Source organism: Anopheles funestus, chromosome 2RL (genome assembly GCF_943734845.2).
Source record: "Anopheles funestus chromosome 2RL, idAnoFuneDA-416_04, whole genome shotgun sequence".
Classification (NCBI taxonomy): domain Eukaryota; kingdom Metazoa; phylum Arthropoda; class Insecta; order Diptera; family Culicidae; genus Anopheles; species Anopheles funestus.
In genome coordinates, this window is record NC_064598.1 from 51,430,137 (window position 1) to 51,448,251 (window position 18,115).

General features: G+C 45.6%; 4 protein-coding genes across 5 annotated transcripts; all 4 read left to right on the forward strand.

The window, feature by feature from the left end:
* Window positions 1-181: 181 nt before the first annotated feature.
* LOC125761672 (facilitated trehalose transporter Tret1-like) lies at window positions 182-3,397 on the forward strand. The gene is made up of 3 exons (XM_049423025.1): window positions 182-1,279; window positions 1,404-1,559; window positions 1,622-3,397. Exons 1-3 carry the CDS (start codon window positions 1,219-1,221, stop codon window positions 2,824-2,826), a joined length of 1,422 nt encoding a protein of 473 aa, XP_049278982.1. The 5' UTR covers window positions 182-1,218; the 3' UTR covers window positions 2,827-3,397.
* A 234-nt stretch (window positions 3,398-3,631) lies between these two features.
* On the forward strand, window positions 3,632-5,993 carry LOC125761673 (facilitated trehalose transporter Tret1-like). The gene is made up of 2 exons (XM_049423027.1): window positions 3,632-3,747; window positions 3,824-5,993. The coding sequence occupies exons 1-2, from the start codon at window positions 3,708-3,710 to the stop codon at window positions 5,188-5,190; spliced, it is 1,407 nt and encodes a 468-aa protein (XP_049278984.1). The 5' UTR covers window positions 3,632-3,707; the 3' UTR covers window positions 5,191-5,993.
* A 963-nt stretch (window positions 5,994-6,956) lies between these two features.
* LOC125761658 (zinc metalloproteinase-disintegrin-like BmMP) lies at window positions 6,957-18,016 on the forward strand. Of its 2 annotated transcripts, none has more exons than XR_007418136.1 (3): window positions 6,957-9,000; window positions 10,231-14,232; window positions 17,073-18,016. XR_007418136.1 is itself a non-coding variant. In XM_049422992.1 (3 exons), the coding sequence occupies exons 2-3, from the start codon at window positions 8,808-8,810 to the stop codon at window positions 13,287-13,289; spliced, it is 3,252 nt and encodes a 1,083-aa protein (XP_049278949.1). In that variant the 5' UTR covers window positions 6,957-8,649; window positions 8,762-8,807; the 3' UTR covers window positions 13,290-13,626. The 2 variants fall into 2 exon arrangements, 1 of the variants encoding a protein (XP_049278949.1); XM_049422992.1 differs by lacking the exon at window positions 17,073-18,016 and having other exon boundaries at window positions 6,957-8,649; window positions 8,762-9,000; window positions 10,231-13,626.
* Window positions 14,223-18,016, forward strand: LOC125761664 (TAR DNA-binding protein 43-like). The gene has a single exon (XM_049423007.1). It carries the CDS (start codon window positions 14,590-14,592, stop codon window positions 16,261-16,263), a length of 1,674 nt encoding a protein of 557 aa, XP_049278964.1. The 5' UTR covers window positions 14,223-14,589; the 3' UTR covers window positions 16,264-18,016.
* Window positions 18,017-18,115: the final 99 nt, after the last annotated feature.

The window sequence follows — 18,115 nt, forward strand, 5'->3', positions numbered from 1 at the left end:
CAACCAACTATTAACTCTTTAATGAAAATGGCTCAAACTTATATTTATTATTATTTAGTGTTAACATAATTTAGTTTGTATATTTTTTATGGTCATCATTATTTGATTTTTTTTAACTAAACTGAAAACAATGCCATTAGAATAATTTGTTTCATATAATGTTTTGCAAATTATCCGACATATATTTAAATAGCATTGCAAACGAGTAGTAAAATAATTTCTTATCATTATGAAGTAGTAAAATAATAAGTTAACGTTTTCATTTTTTTATCTTTTAATAAACAAAATACAATCTCCAATCGCAAGTATGACGCAGGACCAAAACTTTACCAAACCGTTTCTCTAAGCAATTATCCGACAAAAGCTCTCCGCTAGACTTTTTTGTCGGAAACGAGCGTTAGCTGTATGGTTCGGAAACCGACTAAAGTGAGATTTTGTCGGATAGGCGTGGGGCAGGTTTTGTTTAATTGTTTTTTCCGTTTTAAAACAACAAGCATAACTGTGTTCGATGTGATAAGAAACTGTAAGCTATCTGTTGCAAGCTGTATGAGCATGAGATGGGAAAGAGGAGGAGAAAATACTGTCAACTCACATACAGAAGGAAGGGGCACAAACTTTTTTATTCGCGACATCCTGAGCTGTAAAAAAACGTTCAACAAAAACTAAACAAACGGACAATTGACGGCGGCAACGGAAGATTAAGCGCGACAGTGGTTGCGTTTAATTGGTAATCGGTAATGAGCAAGGGTGGTTGAAACGATCTGGACCGAGTTGCCGGTGGTCAGTCAAGAGCTGGTACTCTTTGAAGTAAGACATGGTGAGGTGAATCTTCTAATCTACAGAGTAACGTATAATCGTTTCTAGTAATTCAATAAAGTTGCTCTACTATCGGGAGCTTTTTTCCTTCGGAGATTACATTAGGAGATTATTCTCGTGCATGTTTGCGTACTTTAAAGTTAATGTACTTTGATCCAACCCTGTGTTAATGTGTACGAAAGACATCGTCAATTAGCGTACTATTGTGGATGCTTCGACGTTGTAGCTGTTTACCTATTCGGTTCTGTTAGTCCACAGGGATGGTCTTTATTCACTAAGTGCAATTGATGTATCATCGTGCGCAGTAACATTGTCGAACAGTGCAAGATACCAGCCAAGGTGTTATATCGGTACTAGTTCAGCCTTGAAGAGACATCAATCACTCATCTGCCCGTTATCACCATGTGGATCAGTGGTATTGCATTTCTGCGAAACAAATGCCAATATTTGGCAGCTATTTTGGGTGAGTAGTGTGTGCGTTAAGAAATGACAGATAGTAGCAAAACAGTTCACTAAATACTCAGAGACGACTAGGTGTTTGTCAACGTTCTATGGTGTCTTATAACTTGAAAGTTTTCTCAATTCAGCTAACCTGTCTATCGTCTGTACTGGCTGTGCAATGGGTTGGACATCTCCGGTCGAATCAAAGCTTAGCCATCTGAAGCACTCACCTTTGTCCACAGTGCCGTCAGATACAGAATTCTCTTGGATTGGGTCGATACTAGCATTGGGCTCGTTAGCTGGTAGGTATCGACACACGGGATAATTTTTACTTTGTACTGATCGTTCCGGAGCTATCTTACAGGACCTCCCCTGGCAGGCTATATCGCACATCGTTTCGGGCGGAAAATGGCCCTGCTTAGCAGCGGTGTACAGTTTGCCATAGCTTTCATCCTTTTCGTAACAGCCCGCACCGTGGCACAGATTCTGGTCGGACGATTTCTACAGGGATGTGCAATCGGATTTGCACTTGGTATCACACCGCTGTACGTGTGTGAAATAGCAACCGCACAAAGACGTGGCGCACTCGGCTCATTACTGCAGGTTTCGATAACTCTCGGCATGCTAATGGTGTACAGCATCGGTCCGTACGTTAGCTATGCCGCCATGCAATACATTTTGTTTGCTGTACCAGTGCTGTTCTGTATCGCGTTTAGTCAGATGCCGGAAACACCACACTACTACGTCGCCCATGGACGTTATGCGGATGCATCCCGCTCGCTAGAGTACTTACGCGGCGAATCGATCGAAGAGCTGCAGGACGAGTTCGGCTCGATTCAACGATCGGTAGAGGATTCGATTCGCAACCGAGCCACCCTCGGGGAGCTGTTCCGCGGTCATGCCAACCGGCGAGCCCTGTTTATCTGCACCGGCATTATAGTGCTGCAGCAACTGTCCGGCATTAATCCGGTGCAGTTCTACACGCAAACCATCTTCGAAAAGACGGGATCATCGGTCAAACCCGAGGTGGCCAGCATTATCATCGGTAGCGTGCAGGTGGTAGCAAGCATGATAACAGTCCTAACCTTGGACAAGCTTGGGCGCCGCCCGTACCTACTAATCTCATCCGGTGGCATGTGCTGTGCGTTGGTTGCCCTCGGGACGTACTTCTATCTGGAGACGCAGCGCGTCTCTAGCGGAATCTCGCTTGACCGACTCGCCTTTCTACCCGTACTGTCGCTGGTCGTGTTCACATCATCGTTCTGTGTCGGATTCGGTCCGATCGCGTGGCTTCTGATTGGTGAAATGTTTGCGCCCAACATCAAATCATTCGCATCGTCGATCGTTTCCATCACCTGCTGGGGTGTTGCCTTCTTCGTCTTGTTCTACTTCAGCTCATTAGACGCGGCCATCGGAACGCACTGGTTGTTCTGGACCTTCGCCATCTGCACTGCCGTTGCATTCCTGTTTACCTACCTGTTTGTGATCGAGACGAAGGGCATGTCCCTGCCGGAAATCCAAGCGCAGCTTAACGAAACCGCTCCAGTAATAATAAATGATAAGGCCTGAAGGTGCTGGCGGCTTTTCGTTGATTGCTGCATTCGCTTTCGGCTTTGTGAAGATGCGGATTAAGGACACTTGGCGATTATCGGCATCGTCAAAGATTTGTTCCTAAGTACTTCGTCGAGTAGTAACTGAAGTATATGTCTAAGTAGCGCCAATTACCGCAGAGTGGTTGAGATAGTGAAAGTTGTTTCCGGTGACATTATTTCAGTGGATTAGCTTCAACCGGATAGTCACGAGTCGCAATCCTAACACTTCCATATCAAGGATCTTGTTATAAAAGCACTTGTTTAGGGTACTACAATTATTCTCCGTACTAAGAAATAAATTGTTACTAAATGGGATCTCAACGATTGGTTCATTTTCGTCGATTACAACAATTTATTGTAGTTGTTGTGCGGATACCTTTTGGGAGCAATAGTCAGTTAGTTCAACCTCTACATTAGGGCAGGTCCAAAAAAAATTCAAACTACTTCAAACTTCCGACACAAACACACATTAGCTTGCACCGGAGGCGATCATTATTCTAGTGGATTAAACAAATTATGTTAATATACAGTTGAAAATATACATTGAAGCTAGCAGCAATAGAAACTTCCTGTTCGATGACAATTTGAACACTATTCCAATGCATTTCAGGCTAGCTGTGGGTCTAGCACCACCCCGGCAAATAATCGATCGATGGTGCATTTCTGCAAACTTGTCGTGCCACTTCTCTGCTCGTGTTCGACAATTTGTGCAATCTGTGCAATGTTTGATTTGTGCGCCGCCGTACCTAGTTCCGGTGCGCGTCATCCAGTATAAAACCGTCACACTCATGCCGATAGTTCACTGTACAGTGAGAGTGTCAAGTACGGCTAGCAACTTCGTCCAATTGCTGCAATACCATGCACTGGCGTTACAACGAATTTCTAGCGGGAGCAGTAGGTAAGGATATTCGTTTTTTTTTTTGGGGTAATGTACTTTGTTGCTTATTCGTTTTATTAATTTTGTTTTCTTGTAGCTAATCTTGCCACGGTTTCAATTGGTTGTGGTATTGCCTGGTCTTCCCCAATTTTTGAGAAGCTGTCCGATCCCAATCTGGAAGATAATCCTTTCGGAATGGTGCTGTCCGAGAAGAATAAGATGTGGTCCGAGGCGGGTCTAGCTATAGGCGGGCTAGCAGGTCCTGTACTGGCATGTTGGATCAATAAGCATAAAGGGCCACGAATTGCGTTATTACTTAGCAGCGTCCTGTACATTGCGGGTTGGCTACTGTGCATGATCGTTGGTTCTTTCTCACTGCTAATAGTAGCGCGCACCATAATCGGTTTTGCGAACGGGTACGTCCTATTGACGGTAACGCTCTACATTGGAGAAATCGCCAGTGATCGCTATCGAGGTGCGTTAGGATGCTACATTCAGATCGGCACTACGTTGGGTATCCTGATCGTGTACTGTGCCGGACCGTTTGTAAGCTATCTGGCACTGCAGGCCATCTGCTGTGCAGTTCCGATCCTATTCGGTACATTGTTCCTGTACATGCCGGAAACACCTCACTATCTGATACAGCGTGGACACAACCAGCGTGCAATCGAAGCGCTTATGTTCCTGAGAGGAGCTCGCCATGCCGACGAAGTCAAGTCGGAGTTGGAAGAGATAAAGCAGTACGTTAAGCGACGAGATGGCGATGATGGTGTACCAACTAGAACAATACACCATCTGAAGCATCTGCTGACACATCGAGGAAATCAAAAGGCGCTCATGATCAGCTTAGGATTGGTAATGTTCCAGCAGTGTTCGGGGATCGACATCATTCTGGCAAACAGTGAGCTTCTGTTTGCCGAATCGAACGCATCATTGGGACCCATTTTTGGTACAATTGTGCTGGGCGTGCTACAATTTCTTTCCAGCTGTTTAACACCATTCTTCATCGAGCGTACTGGCCGTCGTCCAATTCTGCTGGCATCATCAGTTGGGCTTGCGATCGCATTAGCAACACTCGGGACCTATTTCATGCTGAATCGTTACACCGTTCCGGTGGAGTCTATTCGCTGGTTACCGCTAACTGCATTGATCGGTTTCGTGACACTGTACAATGCAGGTTTTGGCCCTGTTGCATGGGCCATTGTGATGGAGATTTTCGCCCACGAGCTAAAACCAACCGGTGTGACGCTGTGTGTGCTCGGTTCGGTACTGTTCGATTATGCCATTTTGCAGCTAGTCATCGTCCTCGTAAAAACGGCCGGTTTAGATTGGGCATTCTGGATGCTTGCTAGCGTCTGTACTGCAGCTGGCCTGTTCTCCTGGATGTTTGTTATCGAAACGCGCGGACTTAACCTGCTCGCGATCCAGGAGCGCTTGAGCGGTATCAAGACGGTACGATTATGAAACCGGTGTTTCAGGCACTCATGCACTCGCAGATGTGTGGCAGCACTATCGTTTCACATTGACATTGCCGTACGCGCGACCGCGTGTTGATAAGCACTGTTTTCCCACCCCGTTCGTTACGAAAACAATGCATCACCGACCGTTTGGTGGACATACATATATACCTTCCCTGCTGCGAACAATGTAGAGCTGGTGACAAAATGTTTCGCGCGCGTTTTGTTTGTTTTCAACCACAAACTCGTCGTTCGGAAGCTAGGAGGTTTGCCGTGCGGACTCGCTTCAGCGATGGCGCGATAATGCGTGAACGTGACGTGTGCGTTAAGTGCAGGAGAAAGAAGCCGGCTCCTGTTGTGTGGCGTCCTTTTGGACAGTCGCAGAGAACAGTAAACATTACGCAAGACTTGAAGCGTTGTTGACGGTTTGTTGCATTGTTCGGGGTTTCACGTGTTCGTGATAGCGCAAGCGCTTCCCGCCTCCGAACGTTTGACTGATAAGACGTTACAGATGCACCGTAAACCATTTGCAAACGTTTGATAATAAGCTGCGTTGATCTGTACTGTGATCTAAAGAGTTGTTTGAATTAAATACTATAATAAAGTAAGCAAACGTTTTATTGAATAATTGCTGCAATTATTACCATAAACAAATGATGCATTTTGCATTCACTATTAATTTAAATAAAATTGTTTGCAGCCTATTTCCATACAATCTTGCTCGTGTGTCTACGTTAAACATTTTTCCATCCTTTGTAAAATGGTAGGACATACTGATTCAAAGAAGAATGAGCATCTTAGCATAAAGAACTTCTTTTGTTCGTCCTTTGTCTTCCTGTTTTCAATCGATACGATGTCGACGATCCGAGAACAAACTAACAAACAAAACCTATTGAAAACAATGACTTACCGATGTGGAATTATTGTCAATTACTCTCAACGGTTTCAAGAAACGATGTTGGAGAAAAAAAAGTATTACACATGCACATTAGCTCGAATGACATCAACGCTGGTAACAAAACTGTGAATTAGAAACCTGTTATACAACTCGCCTAAAAACCAGTCAATATGAATTGATTGCGAATCCTGCTAATGACGCTTCTAGGGCATCAAATGTTTGACAAATTAATTACTAATATAGCTGGTGTATCCGGTATTTCAGAAGTAAAACGAGTTGTATCAATGATTCTCTGTCTCTCTCTCTCTCTCTCTTCTTGGCTTTAACGACCTTACAGGTCACGCCGGCCATTTCTGGCTTACTAGACTTATTTTACCACGTAGCCGGATAGTCAAGTCCTTGCTACGGGGGGACGGTCCGGATGGGATTTGAACCCGGTCCGGCCGTGTGGACTAGCACCGTTTATCACATGCACCACCGGGCTGCCCCCAATGATCAATGATTCTATATAATTTGAATTTAATTAATGTTAAACTAATAATATTAACTGATAAGATAAGATTAATTGCAATAACATTGGTAATAATGTATCCGGTATTTCAGAAGTAAAACGAGCCAAATATTGTATCAATGATTTATTATAATTTGGGTTTGATTAATGATAAACTAATAATATTAGCTGATAAGATAAGATTAATTACAGTTTAGCTCATGTAGCCGGTATTTCAGAAGATAAATTAGCAGCAATATATTATATTAAAGTTTCTGGATAATTTAAATTTGATTAATGTTACACTTATATTATAAACTGATAAGATTTTAAAGTGCTGAAGATCATGCAATCCGGAACTCTGGTTAGCGTGAAAGATACTTCACTTTGGGAGAATAATCTAAACCCTTGCAAACCAATTGCCAAAGAATTTTTTTCTCTTTGCTACCGGGACGATTGCTTACTCATTGCTACCGCTCTGGAATAGAAAGATTTATTCTACCCCACGCATCACGTGGTCACCCCATTCGTGATTATTACTTAACAACATCATTCACCAGCCGATACTACTCTACGTACCAGGCCCCTATGACCTACATGTGGATGGGTTTTTTGGGACTTGACGCTTTACTCGAAAGTATAGCGTCCGTAACACGGAGAGGTCACTGAATTGTTCGAGTCCTCCGACGTAAACATTACCATGACTCATGCGTATGACTAACGCTCGCAGCATAATGATGCTTATGAATTGCGAGAGTGTATTTGTGTGAGTTGGGGGTTAATCCATCGATAGGGTAAAATACCGCCACATTATCGATGGCTTCGCGCAAATCATTGAGCGATACAAGCAAATTATAACTCCTCTACACGGTGACATGTGTTGAAACCTGCTCCATACGCACTGTCGTACAATGGGCGGACATAATCCGAATTCAATTGTATCTTATGTAGGACATTTGGTTGTTTCTAATATAAGGAAGCACTTTAATTTTTGTTAATATCAGTTTCCGACATACACAGATTATGGTTTTTGTTGTTTTTTTTTTTGTTGAACAATTAGATGAGTAGTAGCTAAGGATTTTTGGTTTAACATTACAAGTAACAGTAATACAAGTTAAACACCAACATAAATAAATATTTCTTCGCAAAACAGTCGATTATAATCAATTAGTCTTAAAAATGAGATAATGAAAATAAGAAACTTCCTGTTGTTGTTAAAATAAGCCTCTGTGTGGGAGAATGAGTTCCAGCTCACCGTATCATCATTATTTAAAAAGAAAAAAATATATAGTTATTAATTGTACAAATTAGCACTGCATTACCCACTAAATAAACTAACGCAAAGAAAAACCAAACTTATTTTTACGATAATATTATTTCAACAGTTCAGCTGTATGTCCAATGACGAACGCGTTGGCTTTCCAGCGCGGAGAAACCAGCTGAAGTTGAAGCGCGCGCACTGCCGTTGCCTATGATACCGTACGACGATGAAGTTTGCGGTCTCAGAAACGATTTGTCCGTCCAACGCGCAGGACACGTCGGCATGAATTCGCGGTTCCGAACTGGTGGCCTCTGGTAGTGATATACATTCGCCCGTGGTCACGTACATATCAACAACCAACCAAGTTTGTGCTCCGAAATGTGGTGATTAGTTGGTGTTTTTTTTCTTCTTTCAAATCAAAAGAAAAGACAACGGTTTTTCATACAGGCGTTATCGCTTGAGCTACACATAATTCACGACCATCGGATCGGAGTCCTTTTTTCTTTGTGGTTTTTGTATGACTTATGGTGATCTCGGTGTTTCCGGTGTTTGCAAGCGCTTCCCGATGAGTGACAAGTGCATGTGAATAATTTTAAATTTAAATTTAAATTTGTGATAATTTTAAATTGAAAAAGTGAAGTTAAGTTTTGAGAGCTACTATCAGTGAAAGTAAAAAAAAGACAAGACGCTACGCAACGACACATGTTCCCTAATATCTTGGATGTGGTGAAGTTTTGCTTGTGTTTTTTTTCTGCTACTGGTGCAAACACGTTTATTAGGAAGTGCCGTTTACGTTAGCTCACCGCTTACAGCATAGGTACGTGATTTTTTTGGGTGACATTTTTCAACAACTCCACGAAACCACGAAAGCAGATTCTTCCAATGTATGGTGCACCGTAACGGTTCTTTTGTGCCGTGTTACATTGCAGCTGCAAATTTGGTATAGGAAGACCACTTGAAACCCACTCAACAACCATGTGGCTGCCGTACTTCACCGGAGTGAATGTCCGATCGAGAGGATATCTCGAGAGGAGAATATTTCGAACATTACTCATAGTCCTCCTGGCACTGGTGTGCCACACTGTGATAGTGACGGCTGTGATAGACAAACGTAGTGCCTTGGATCTGCGTCGATTGCGGATGGCTGAAGATCATCTATCTACGGAAGGTAAGGTGAAAATACGATGTCAACTTGGCTTTCAATTAACTCCTTGAAGTTCATTTATAGCTTCCGCCGTCATAAAAGTGGTTCCGGTGGGAGTGTCATTTAATAGTAGATTGTACAAACGAATGGTTCCGGTCATATTTTGGAAGTGTTGTTTTTTGGTGATCTTCAACGAACATTTTCAACCTGACGGATCGGCGAAGGTCGTTACATTAAATAACGTGTTTCGCATGTGTGTTTTTCCACTGTGAATTTGCACTTCATTTGCAGAAGCGTTGATGAATAAGAGGATGCAGTATTAAAAGGCTTCCGATTGTGTGTTTTTTTTTTGTTTAGTCTATGCACGTTCATACCATATTCCGAGAAGAAAGGAAACGCACCACATTCGAAACTACTCTAAAATATACAGATCCCCTCTTTTTTTGCAATGTCTGGTCATGCACATGTCGTCTCCAGCGCCTGTATCGTGCTTCTACCACACGCTGTGGATGATTCACCAAAGATTCCGGTTTCAGGCCAATTCCCTTACACTTCGTGACCACGTTCGTCGTTCGGCGTAGCACACAGCACAAGCTCACGAGACGGCATGCGTCTTGGGTGCTTCCGTTCGATTATTTATACACACACCCCCTCTAAGGCAACCGCATCGGAACGCCAGCAAAAATGAATAGCTTTGTTCTCGCGTATCCCGCTCTCTCTCTCTCTCTCTCCCTCTGTGGCATTTTAACCGGCGAGTACATTGACTGTGCTGTTTCATGCGCTCTCCAACAACTGTGATTCATTCATATTCTCACGTATTCGTTTCCGTTCGCGCCAAAGATTCCATCGCGCATCGTACGCTACCGAGTCTTCGCGGTGTCGCACAATCGCACACAGTGTGGCGCTCGCTCTCGCGCAAGAGTGCGGCTTGCACGTGGTGAGCATTTGGCATTGGGCTTGCTGCTACCGTACGTACGGGTTTAGTGGCGCGTAAAATGAATGTCGAGGTTTCTTTCGATCCCCTCCACACACGGGACGGGACGGGTCAAGTTAGGGCCCGAGCCTTGCTCTCTTTGCTTTGGGGCTTCACCTGTTGCATGGGCGAATCATTAACGAAATCGATCAACCGTTGGGAAAGTCCAACAAAGCATACAAAAATATGAATAATCAGTCCATGTCCTTATGCACACCATGCATTTCCACGTATTCTAATGGGTTTTTCTTGTCCATTTCCACTTTCATTTCCATAATCAGGACGTGCGGGCGAACATTTTGTACTGCACGATAGGATTTTCCCAACATTTCACTGCCCCCGCACGAAACGAGCCTTGCGCTCATCATCGCTGGACGATGATGACAGGCAGGACAGTACTCGGAAGCGGCCGAATAAGCGTGGACCCCATCGGGAGCGACTTACCGTGGAGTATGCAATGCAGAATGAAACCATGACTCTCGATCTAACGTTAAATGAAAACATTCTCCCGGAGGACTACACGTTCGTGCACCAATCGCCAGAGGGAAAGGACATTATTGAGCGCCTTGATCGGCAGGCGGTGGAACTGTGCCATTACGAAGGAACCGTACGCGAACGACCCGGTTCGCGTGTTGCCATCTCGACCTGCAACGGTGCGATCGAGGGTGTGATCTACGAGCGAAACGAAACCTACCTCATCGAGTATCACAATGATACGCATCTGTTGTACCGGAGACGCTACAAACGGGACACCCTGGACAATGAGCTGGCGCTGGAAGATGCAGGAAATAGTGCACTTAACAACAAAACAGCGTTTTCCACTGGTTATCGTGAGGATGCGGATTCGCTGTACGTCGAGCTGGTGCTAGTCGTCGATCGGACGCTTTTTCTAAAGTTTAGCTCAAACGTACAGCGCGTCCATCAGCATTGTCTGTCGGTGGTGAATGTATTGAACGAACTGTACCGACCATTAAACATATACATCCTGCTCGTGGGCGTAGTGCTTTGGAACACGCGCGATAACATCGTCATCTCGACCGACTCCAAACAAACGCTTACCAGTTTTTTAGCCTACCGAAAGGATCAGCTGCTCCGACAGATCCCGAACGATAATGCCCATTTGCTGACGGCGGTACGCTTTCCGGACGGCGTCATTGGCAAGGCCGAACTTGGTTCCATGTGCAGCACGGCCGGGTCCGGCGGTATTGCCGTGGTGGAGAACTTTGTCGTAACGCCACTAGCGACAACGATCGCACACGAATTGGGCCACAACTTCAACATCGATCACGATTCGGAGGAGTGCGGTGGATCTCGCTGTCCCGGACCGGGACCGTGCATCATGGAGGCGAAGTTGCGCGATTCCGACGATATCCCAAACCGCTGGAGTACCTGCAGTGTGGATGATTTGCACGAGTCGCTCAAGCGTGGGCTTGGGGCATGTTTGAAAAATAAACCAACACGGCTACTAGTCCGGTCCGTTTGTGGCAATGGTTTGTTGGAACCGGGCGAACAGTGTGACTGCGGTCGGCGAGATAAATGTGATAATAGCTGCTGTGACGCACGGACTTGTCAGCTGCATGCAAACGCCACCTGTGCCACGGGGACCTGCTGTGATCTGAATACCTGCCAGCCGAAACAGGCCGGAAGCGTTTGTCGAAAGGCGCGAGGAGAATGCGATCTTCCGGAGTACTGTGATGGACAGAGTGAACTGTGTCCGAAGGATGTGTATATCCGCGATACGAGTCCGTGCCGGAAGGGAGAAGCTTATTGCTACCGGGGAGAATGTAATACTCGCGACACCCAATGTCGACGTCTGTGGGGACCATCGGCCCGCTCTGGGCTGGAGGTGTGCTATGAGACTAATGTGAACGGAACCGTTTTCGGCAACTGTGGTAACGATCTGGCGACCGATAAATACGAACCCTGCGCAGCGCATGATCTCCACTGCGGGTTGTTGCACTGTACGCATCAAAGCGAGAAACTTGAGTACGGTGTAGAGGCGTATGCGAAGCGAACTGCCACCAAGTACCAGCACTACGGTCCACGCGGAACGGTACGGACTACAATCTGCAATGCAGTCATCGTGGACCTTGGCCTGGACGTTGTAAATCCGGGTCTCGTACCCGATGGTACGAAGTGTGGTACGGGACGGATGTGTTTCCACCAGCAATGTGTCGCCATCAGTCGCCTGCAGGAGGAGCAAGACATTGGTGACGAGTGTCCCGAGAACTGCAACGGGAACGGGGTGTGTAACAGCGAGGGACACTGCCATTGCCATCCGGGTTATGCACCACCATTTTGCGACAGTCCCGGAATTGGAGGATCGATTGATAGTGGACCGGCGGAAAGAAACGCAAACAATGTGCAAGATCTGATTTTGAAGGTCTTTGTGCCTGCTATAACGATTGGTGGTATCTTGATAATATGTAGTATCATCTTGCTAATTGTTAAACGCACGTTGGTGATGGCAAAACTTCGCGTTGTTTTGAAACGATTTCGTGAGCGGAAGTACGGCCACATTGTTGTGCCACCGGTATCTCCGACCGCTGTTGCAGCTCCGGCCACAATTACCACGACCGATGGACAACGAAAAGCTGCTAATGACATACGACGGCCAGCGATACCTCCTCCGCCTCCCATTCCGGGTGCGAAACAACCGCAGTGCTTTATTAACGTGAACATCAGCCGGGATGGAAAGCTGACGATCGAGAATAAGCTGATCGATTCTCCGTTCCTGCACAAACCGAGCGTTGTCGACACTCACGAAGCATTCCGCATGCGGCTACTGCAGGAACGTTCGTACAGCGTGGAAAGTTCCACATCCTCCGAACATCCGCTCGTGACAGCGGAAACGCATAAACCGAGCCTTACGGGTGTAACCGAACCGGTAGAAGCAGCCCCGCCACAAGGGAAAGTGTTCGGTTCGGTACTGCATGAGCTAAAGCAAACGGATCGAATGCACACCTTCCAGAGTCAGCGTTCTAAGAGTGATGAAAGACCGTCAGCAAGACAGCTACCGAAGCTGCCCCGCCAATACACGATTAGCGACTTTGACTCGATCGAACGGTTGCCGGATGTGGACGAAGAAGAGCCACAACCATCCCTTACAATGCCCAAACCGATCGCAATTCCACGACCATTGCCTCGCGTTACACCGGGAACTCAGTCACGCTTACTGCCGACAACGCCATCGAACGGAAGCACTGCTCCCAAGGTGAAAACACTCAACAATGGCGATAAAGGTTCCGGCGTCCTAGTTCCAGGAAAAGTCTCTACCGGTACCAATGTGGCAGCGCTGAAGGCAAAATTGAATCTCGCGGAAATTGGTGCAAAACGATAGGGAGCTTATCACATGGAACACGTCGCGCACGTGCGCTTGTACCAAACCATATCGAATACGAGCAGTATTGCAGCAAATTGTATTATTTCCTTTTTTGAGCTACTATCGTAACTTGCAAAATTGATTGTATTTAAAAAATGTTTAATAGTAGTAGATTTTAACCAAACATAGACTGCATATTTATTGCCTGCTTTAGGCAACAGTTCATCCGTCCATGGGAGTTTGATACACTGTAACTAAGAAAGCAATTTATAGAATGTAAGATTGGTAATATTGTAAGAAGATAATGATGCTACAGCGCAATAAAAAAGAAAATTGTTTGTCTAGTCACTTAAAAGATATTTTCTCTTTTTTACTTTGCACAAAACGAGAGAAAAATGAAGGTTTGTATTTATGATTTCGTTCACTAACAGATACGAGAAGCAATGGAAATAAGAAATGATTTTTTTTTACTTATGTTTAACGTTTTCCAATCCATCTTGAAACAAAATTTGTGCTCAAAAAGTTTTGAAACGTGACTTTAAGTACAAAATTGGGAAGATAATTCTAAAGTTTACCTGTTGTTCAATTAAACACGTACACGTTTCAATAAAAAACGATTTTCATTTTAAAATATGTATCACAAAAACGATTACAGAATACAACCTATAGCGTTGGATGTTTGAATGCTTTCAAATGTGTGCTTATTTTTGGGAAAGTTTAATTTGGATTTTATCTCGTTTTTGTTGTGGAAACAAAAAACATAGATAACCGTCGATTTCAATGCGAGAGACAGCTCTCAAAGCGTTATTTGTCAGTCTGACAAAACCTAACGCCTATCGCCGCGTAACGCATTGGCTAACGCGCAGTAACGCGTCAAGCTCAAGCTGTCAAAGTATGTAACGATTGTGCTGTCATGGCTGTTGTTTTCATCTTCGCTAAAAATTGGTATTAATAAACAACGGTAGGAATTTTTCGTGTCCAAAGCCTATATTATAGAATACTTTTATAGATTGAATGATCTGAACTGATTGCGAACGAGAGCGTAGAGTGATCGAGAGAGTGGACGAACGAATGAGCGAACGAACGGAAGTGCGTGAGCAAACGGGAACGAAGTGTTGGGGTGAAGGTAGTCCTGGTCTACCCGAAGCGCATAATAGATTATCGAAGAAAATTCACCTGTCCGCAATACGTGCAAACTATTCCCATTGGCCCTAGCTACAATAGTATGCGCCCGATTGCATATTGTAGGGAAGATTGAATTTTAGTGGCATCTCAACTGCAGAACCGGAGACAGACAGCTAGACGGCCAGACAGCGCAATGGCTGTAGATATGGGTTATAACGGTACGGTGCTGGTCGTGGAGGAGGAAGGCGACGAAGCCGTTGAGATTCCGCTGGAAGAAGACGGTACGTTATTGCTATCGACTTTACAGGCCCAGTTCTACGGTGCGTGCGGTCTTAAATACCGTAATCCGGATAATAAAGCGATAAGGGGTGTGCGACTGAGCGACAATAAGCTTCACCCGTTCTCGCCTGATTCCGGCTGGGGTAACCATGTGTACATATGCGTGTTTCCAAAGGAAAACAAACGCAAGAGCGACGACAAGCTCGAGAACTCGACACCGAAGACGAAGCGGATCGAAAGTAGGAATCGCACGACGACAGATTTGATCGTGCTGGGTTTACCGTGGAAGACGACGGAAGAGAGCTTGCGCGAGTATTTTGAGACGTTTGGTGATCTGCTGGTGGTGCAGATTAAGAAGGACTCCAAGACGGGCCAATCGAAGGGATACGGTTTCATTCGGTTCGCTCGGTTCGAGAGCCAGATGAAGGCACTGTCGAAGCGACACCTGATCGACAGTCGCTGGTGTGACGTGAAGGTGCCTAGTAGCAAAGACCAGACGCAGCACCAGATGCCAAGCAAGATATTTTTAGGGCGCCTGACGGAGGATATCAACTCGGACGATATCCGGGACTACTTCAGCAAATACGGTGAAGTGACGGACGTGTTCATACCGAAACCCTTCCGGGCATTCGCGTTCGTCACGTTCATCGACCCGCACGTAGCGCAGAGTCTGTGCGGCGAGGATCATCTGATCAAGGGCACATCGGTGTATGTGTCGACGGCATCGCCCAGACCGGAACATGGTCGACATCACGGCAAAGGCCAGATGGGGGGAAATTTTTCCAACTACGATGAGCGTGGCCGCGGTGGTGGTGGGGTCGGAGGTGGTAGCGGCGGTAACGAGTATCACCGGGGCAGTGGTGGCGGTCACGCCGTGGGTCCCCACGTCCCAACACCCAACAACAACTATCATCATGGTAGCGGTGGCGGCAGTGAGGGTGGCGGACCCGGTGGGTACAACAATCTGCAATCGGGAAGCGGTGGTAGCCAACAGCCAATCTGGAACTACAACGAGTACACGGCACAGAATCGGCAAAACAGTAGCAACATTGAATCGATGCCGAACCTGCAGGCACTTGGCATTAACTCGAGCGGTCCCAACGGGCAGCAGAGAGGTGGTGGCGTCGGTGGAGGTCTACACAGTGGGCATCACGCAGGGATGGGAAACCATTTGAGCGGCAGTGGTGGTGCCGGTGGATCCGCCCCGGGTGGTCCGGGAAACAATGGGGCGGGTGTAATTGGCGCCCACGGTGGACCAGCGGCCGGTAATATGAATCTCTACCAGATGCCAATCAATCCTGCAATAATAGCGGCCGCATTAAGCCAGTGGAGCTTAATCGGTAACCAGATGCACAACACGGCCCAGGGAGCGGGTGGACCCGGTGGCCCTGGTGGCCCGGGTGCACCTGGGCAGGCGAACGCGAACGTACCGGGTGGACCCGCCGGTGGACCACCGGGAGGACCGGGTGGAGCGGCCGGTCCCGGACCTGGTGCGTCCGAACAGGAGTACCTGCCCTGGAACGGTACCGGCAATGGTGCACCGGGTGCTGGTGGACCGGCTGGACGGGTGGACCCAAACCGTCAGTGAAACAGCTCCGGGGGGCCGCAGACACTCCCTCGACAGTCTTTAGTTTATCTGTTAAAAAGTAAAGTATCATAGTACCGGCGATCCTGACTGCAAACTCGCCCTGTCTTCGATCTCCCGGAACATCCAGCCGACTAGATGATAAGGTTGAAGAGAGGATGCTAAAGATGTAGTGGGTTGAAAGTGCGTACAAGCGAGAAAGAGAGAAAGAAAGAGAGAGAGAGAGCGAGAGAGAGAGAGAAAGAACGCAAGCGAGACGAGATGGGGTGGGTGTGAAACATAAAGGATGTGAGTCGACCGATGATGAATGTGTGCTACGTGAAAATAAGCGTGAATAGAATAGAGTGTGCATGATGTGGATGTGTGCAGTTAGTGTGCAGCTCCCTCGAGCGCGTGTGTGTTTGTAAGAGTTTTCAAAGTAAATTTACTTTTAATATTATAATTGCACCGGATTGGTTCGTTCTTCGGAATATTCAGATTAATATTCAAATTGCTACCGTCGTCATAAATTAAAATAGGGGCTTTGCTGTTTCGCTTGCTTTGAAGAAAGCTATGGTAAAACATTTAAAATACCAGGACACGCATCATAGTGCCGATTTGTCGTGAGTATTTCGGTTTCACAGCAATTGTGTATCGATTCAATAAAAAGTTAGAACCGTTTCCTTTCCTTTTATTTCATATATCGCTAACACGACAATACCTTTACGTGCGTGTGTATGTGTGTGTTTGTGCGTGTGTGAATGTTTTGATCCCATGATATCTGTTCGTGGTTTAGTTTTGTTTACTATTGAAACTACCTTCGGTTACTTTAGCGTCCAGCAATAAGATTGTGCGTATGTATGCAACAAACACCGAAGGACCGGCATTCGAGCACAACTGGTTCAAAGCACGCTGGTTGGCTGCTCGGTGTCGCGAATGCCAACTGAAACGTAGACTGCAATACACAAAAGCGATGATCGAGATTAAACGAGAGATCATGTAGAACCAAAACTGTAAACCTGAACGGAAACACCTCAGCAGCAATATTAACTATATGAACTAACTTCATCACACAAAACACACTGGCGGTGTGGCTACGTGTCCCGGGGAATCAACGTTTCGGTCTGACTAGTGATGCAGAGCAGAGCAGTGAGCAAGAATGAATGAGTGAGTTAATTCGCATCCCCACAAAGATTATTAACTCAATCAAACTTAATAGCGATTTAATTCACTCAGGGAGATTTAAACCCCATGTGAGATGAATGAGATTTTTTAAAATCATGAATGAAAACTCTTTACGTTGACTATCAACTCACTTTCACTGAGTGAGTTTTAATACTCGCGAGTGAGTTGATAGTCGCCTCATCGATAATATAACTCACGCGTAAAAAAAACTCATCTCACAAGCAGCCTCACCTCAATTGAAAAGACAAACAAAACAAATATAAAAAGGAAAAGCAATGCGAGTGTACGATAAAAAAAAACCAACTTCCCTCTTCCTTCTCTCTTTTTTTTATGGAAGATTCACCCTTTAAAGACCAACTCACTCTGCATCAATCTTAGTGAGTTCGCTCACTAGTTCCATCACTAGTTCTGACTAAACGAATCCTTCCACTTGGTAATGTTGCATACATCGTTAGGCTTTTACATTGTACGTTTTTTCTGTGGGAAGTGAAAGAGCAAACAGAGCAAATAAAAAAAAATACTTGATTGAATGTAAAACACAAAATCTGTCATCAACGGTTTAATAAATATAATATTAACTAAATGAAGTACAGTAGCTTGGTATACCAATAAGCGTTGTCTGTTGAAACGAATCTTCCGAACACGGTACGAAACTACTAATGCCTGTCAGCGGCAAACAGATACAAGGTCA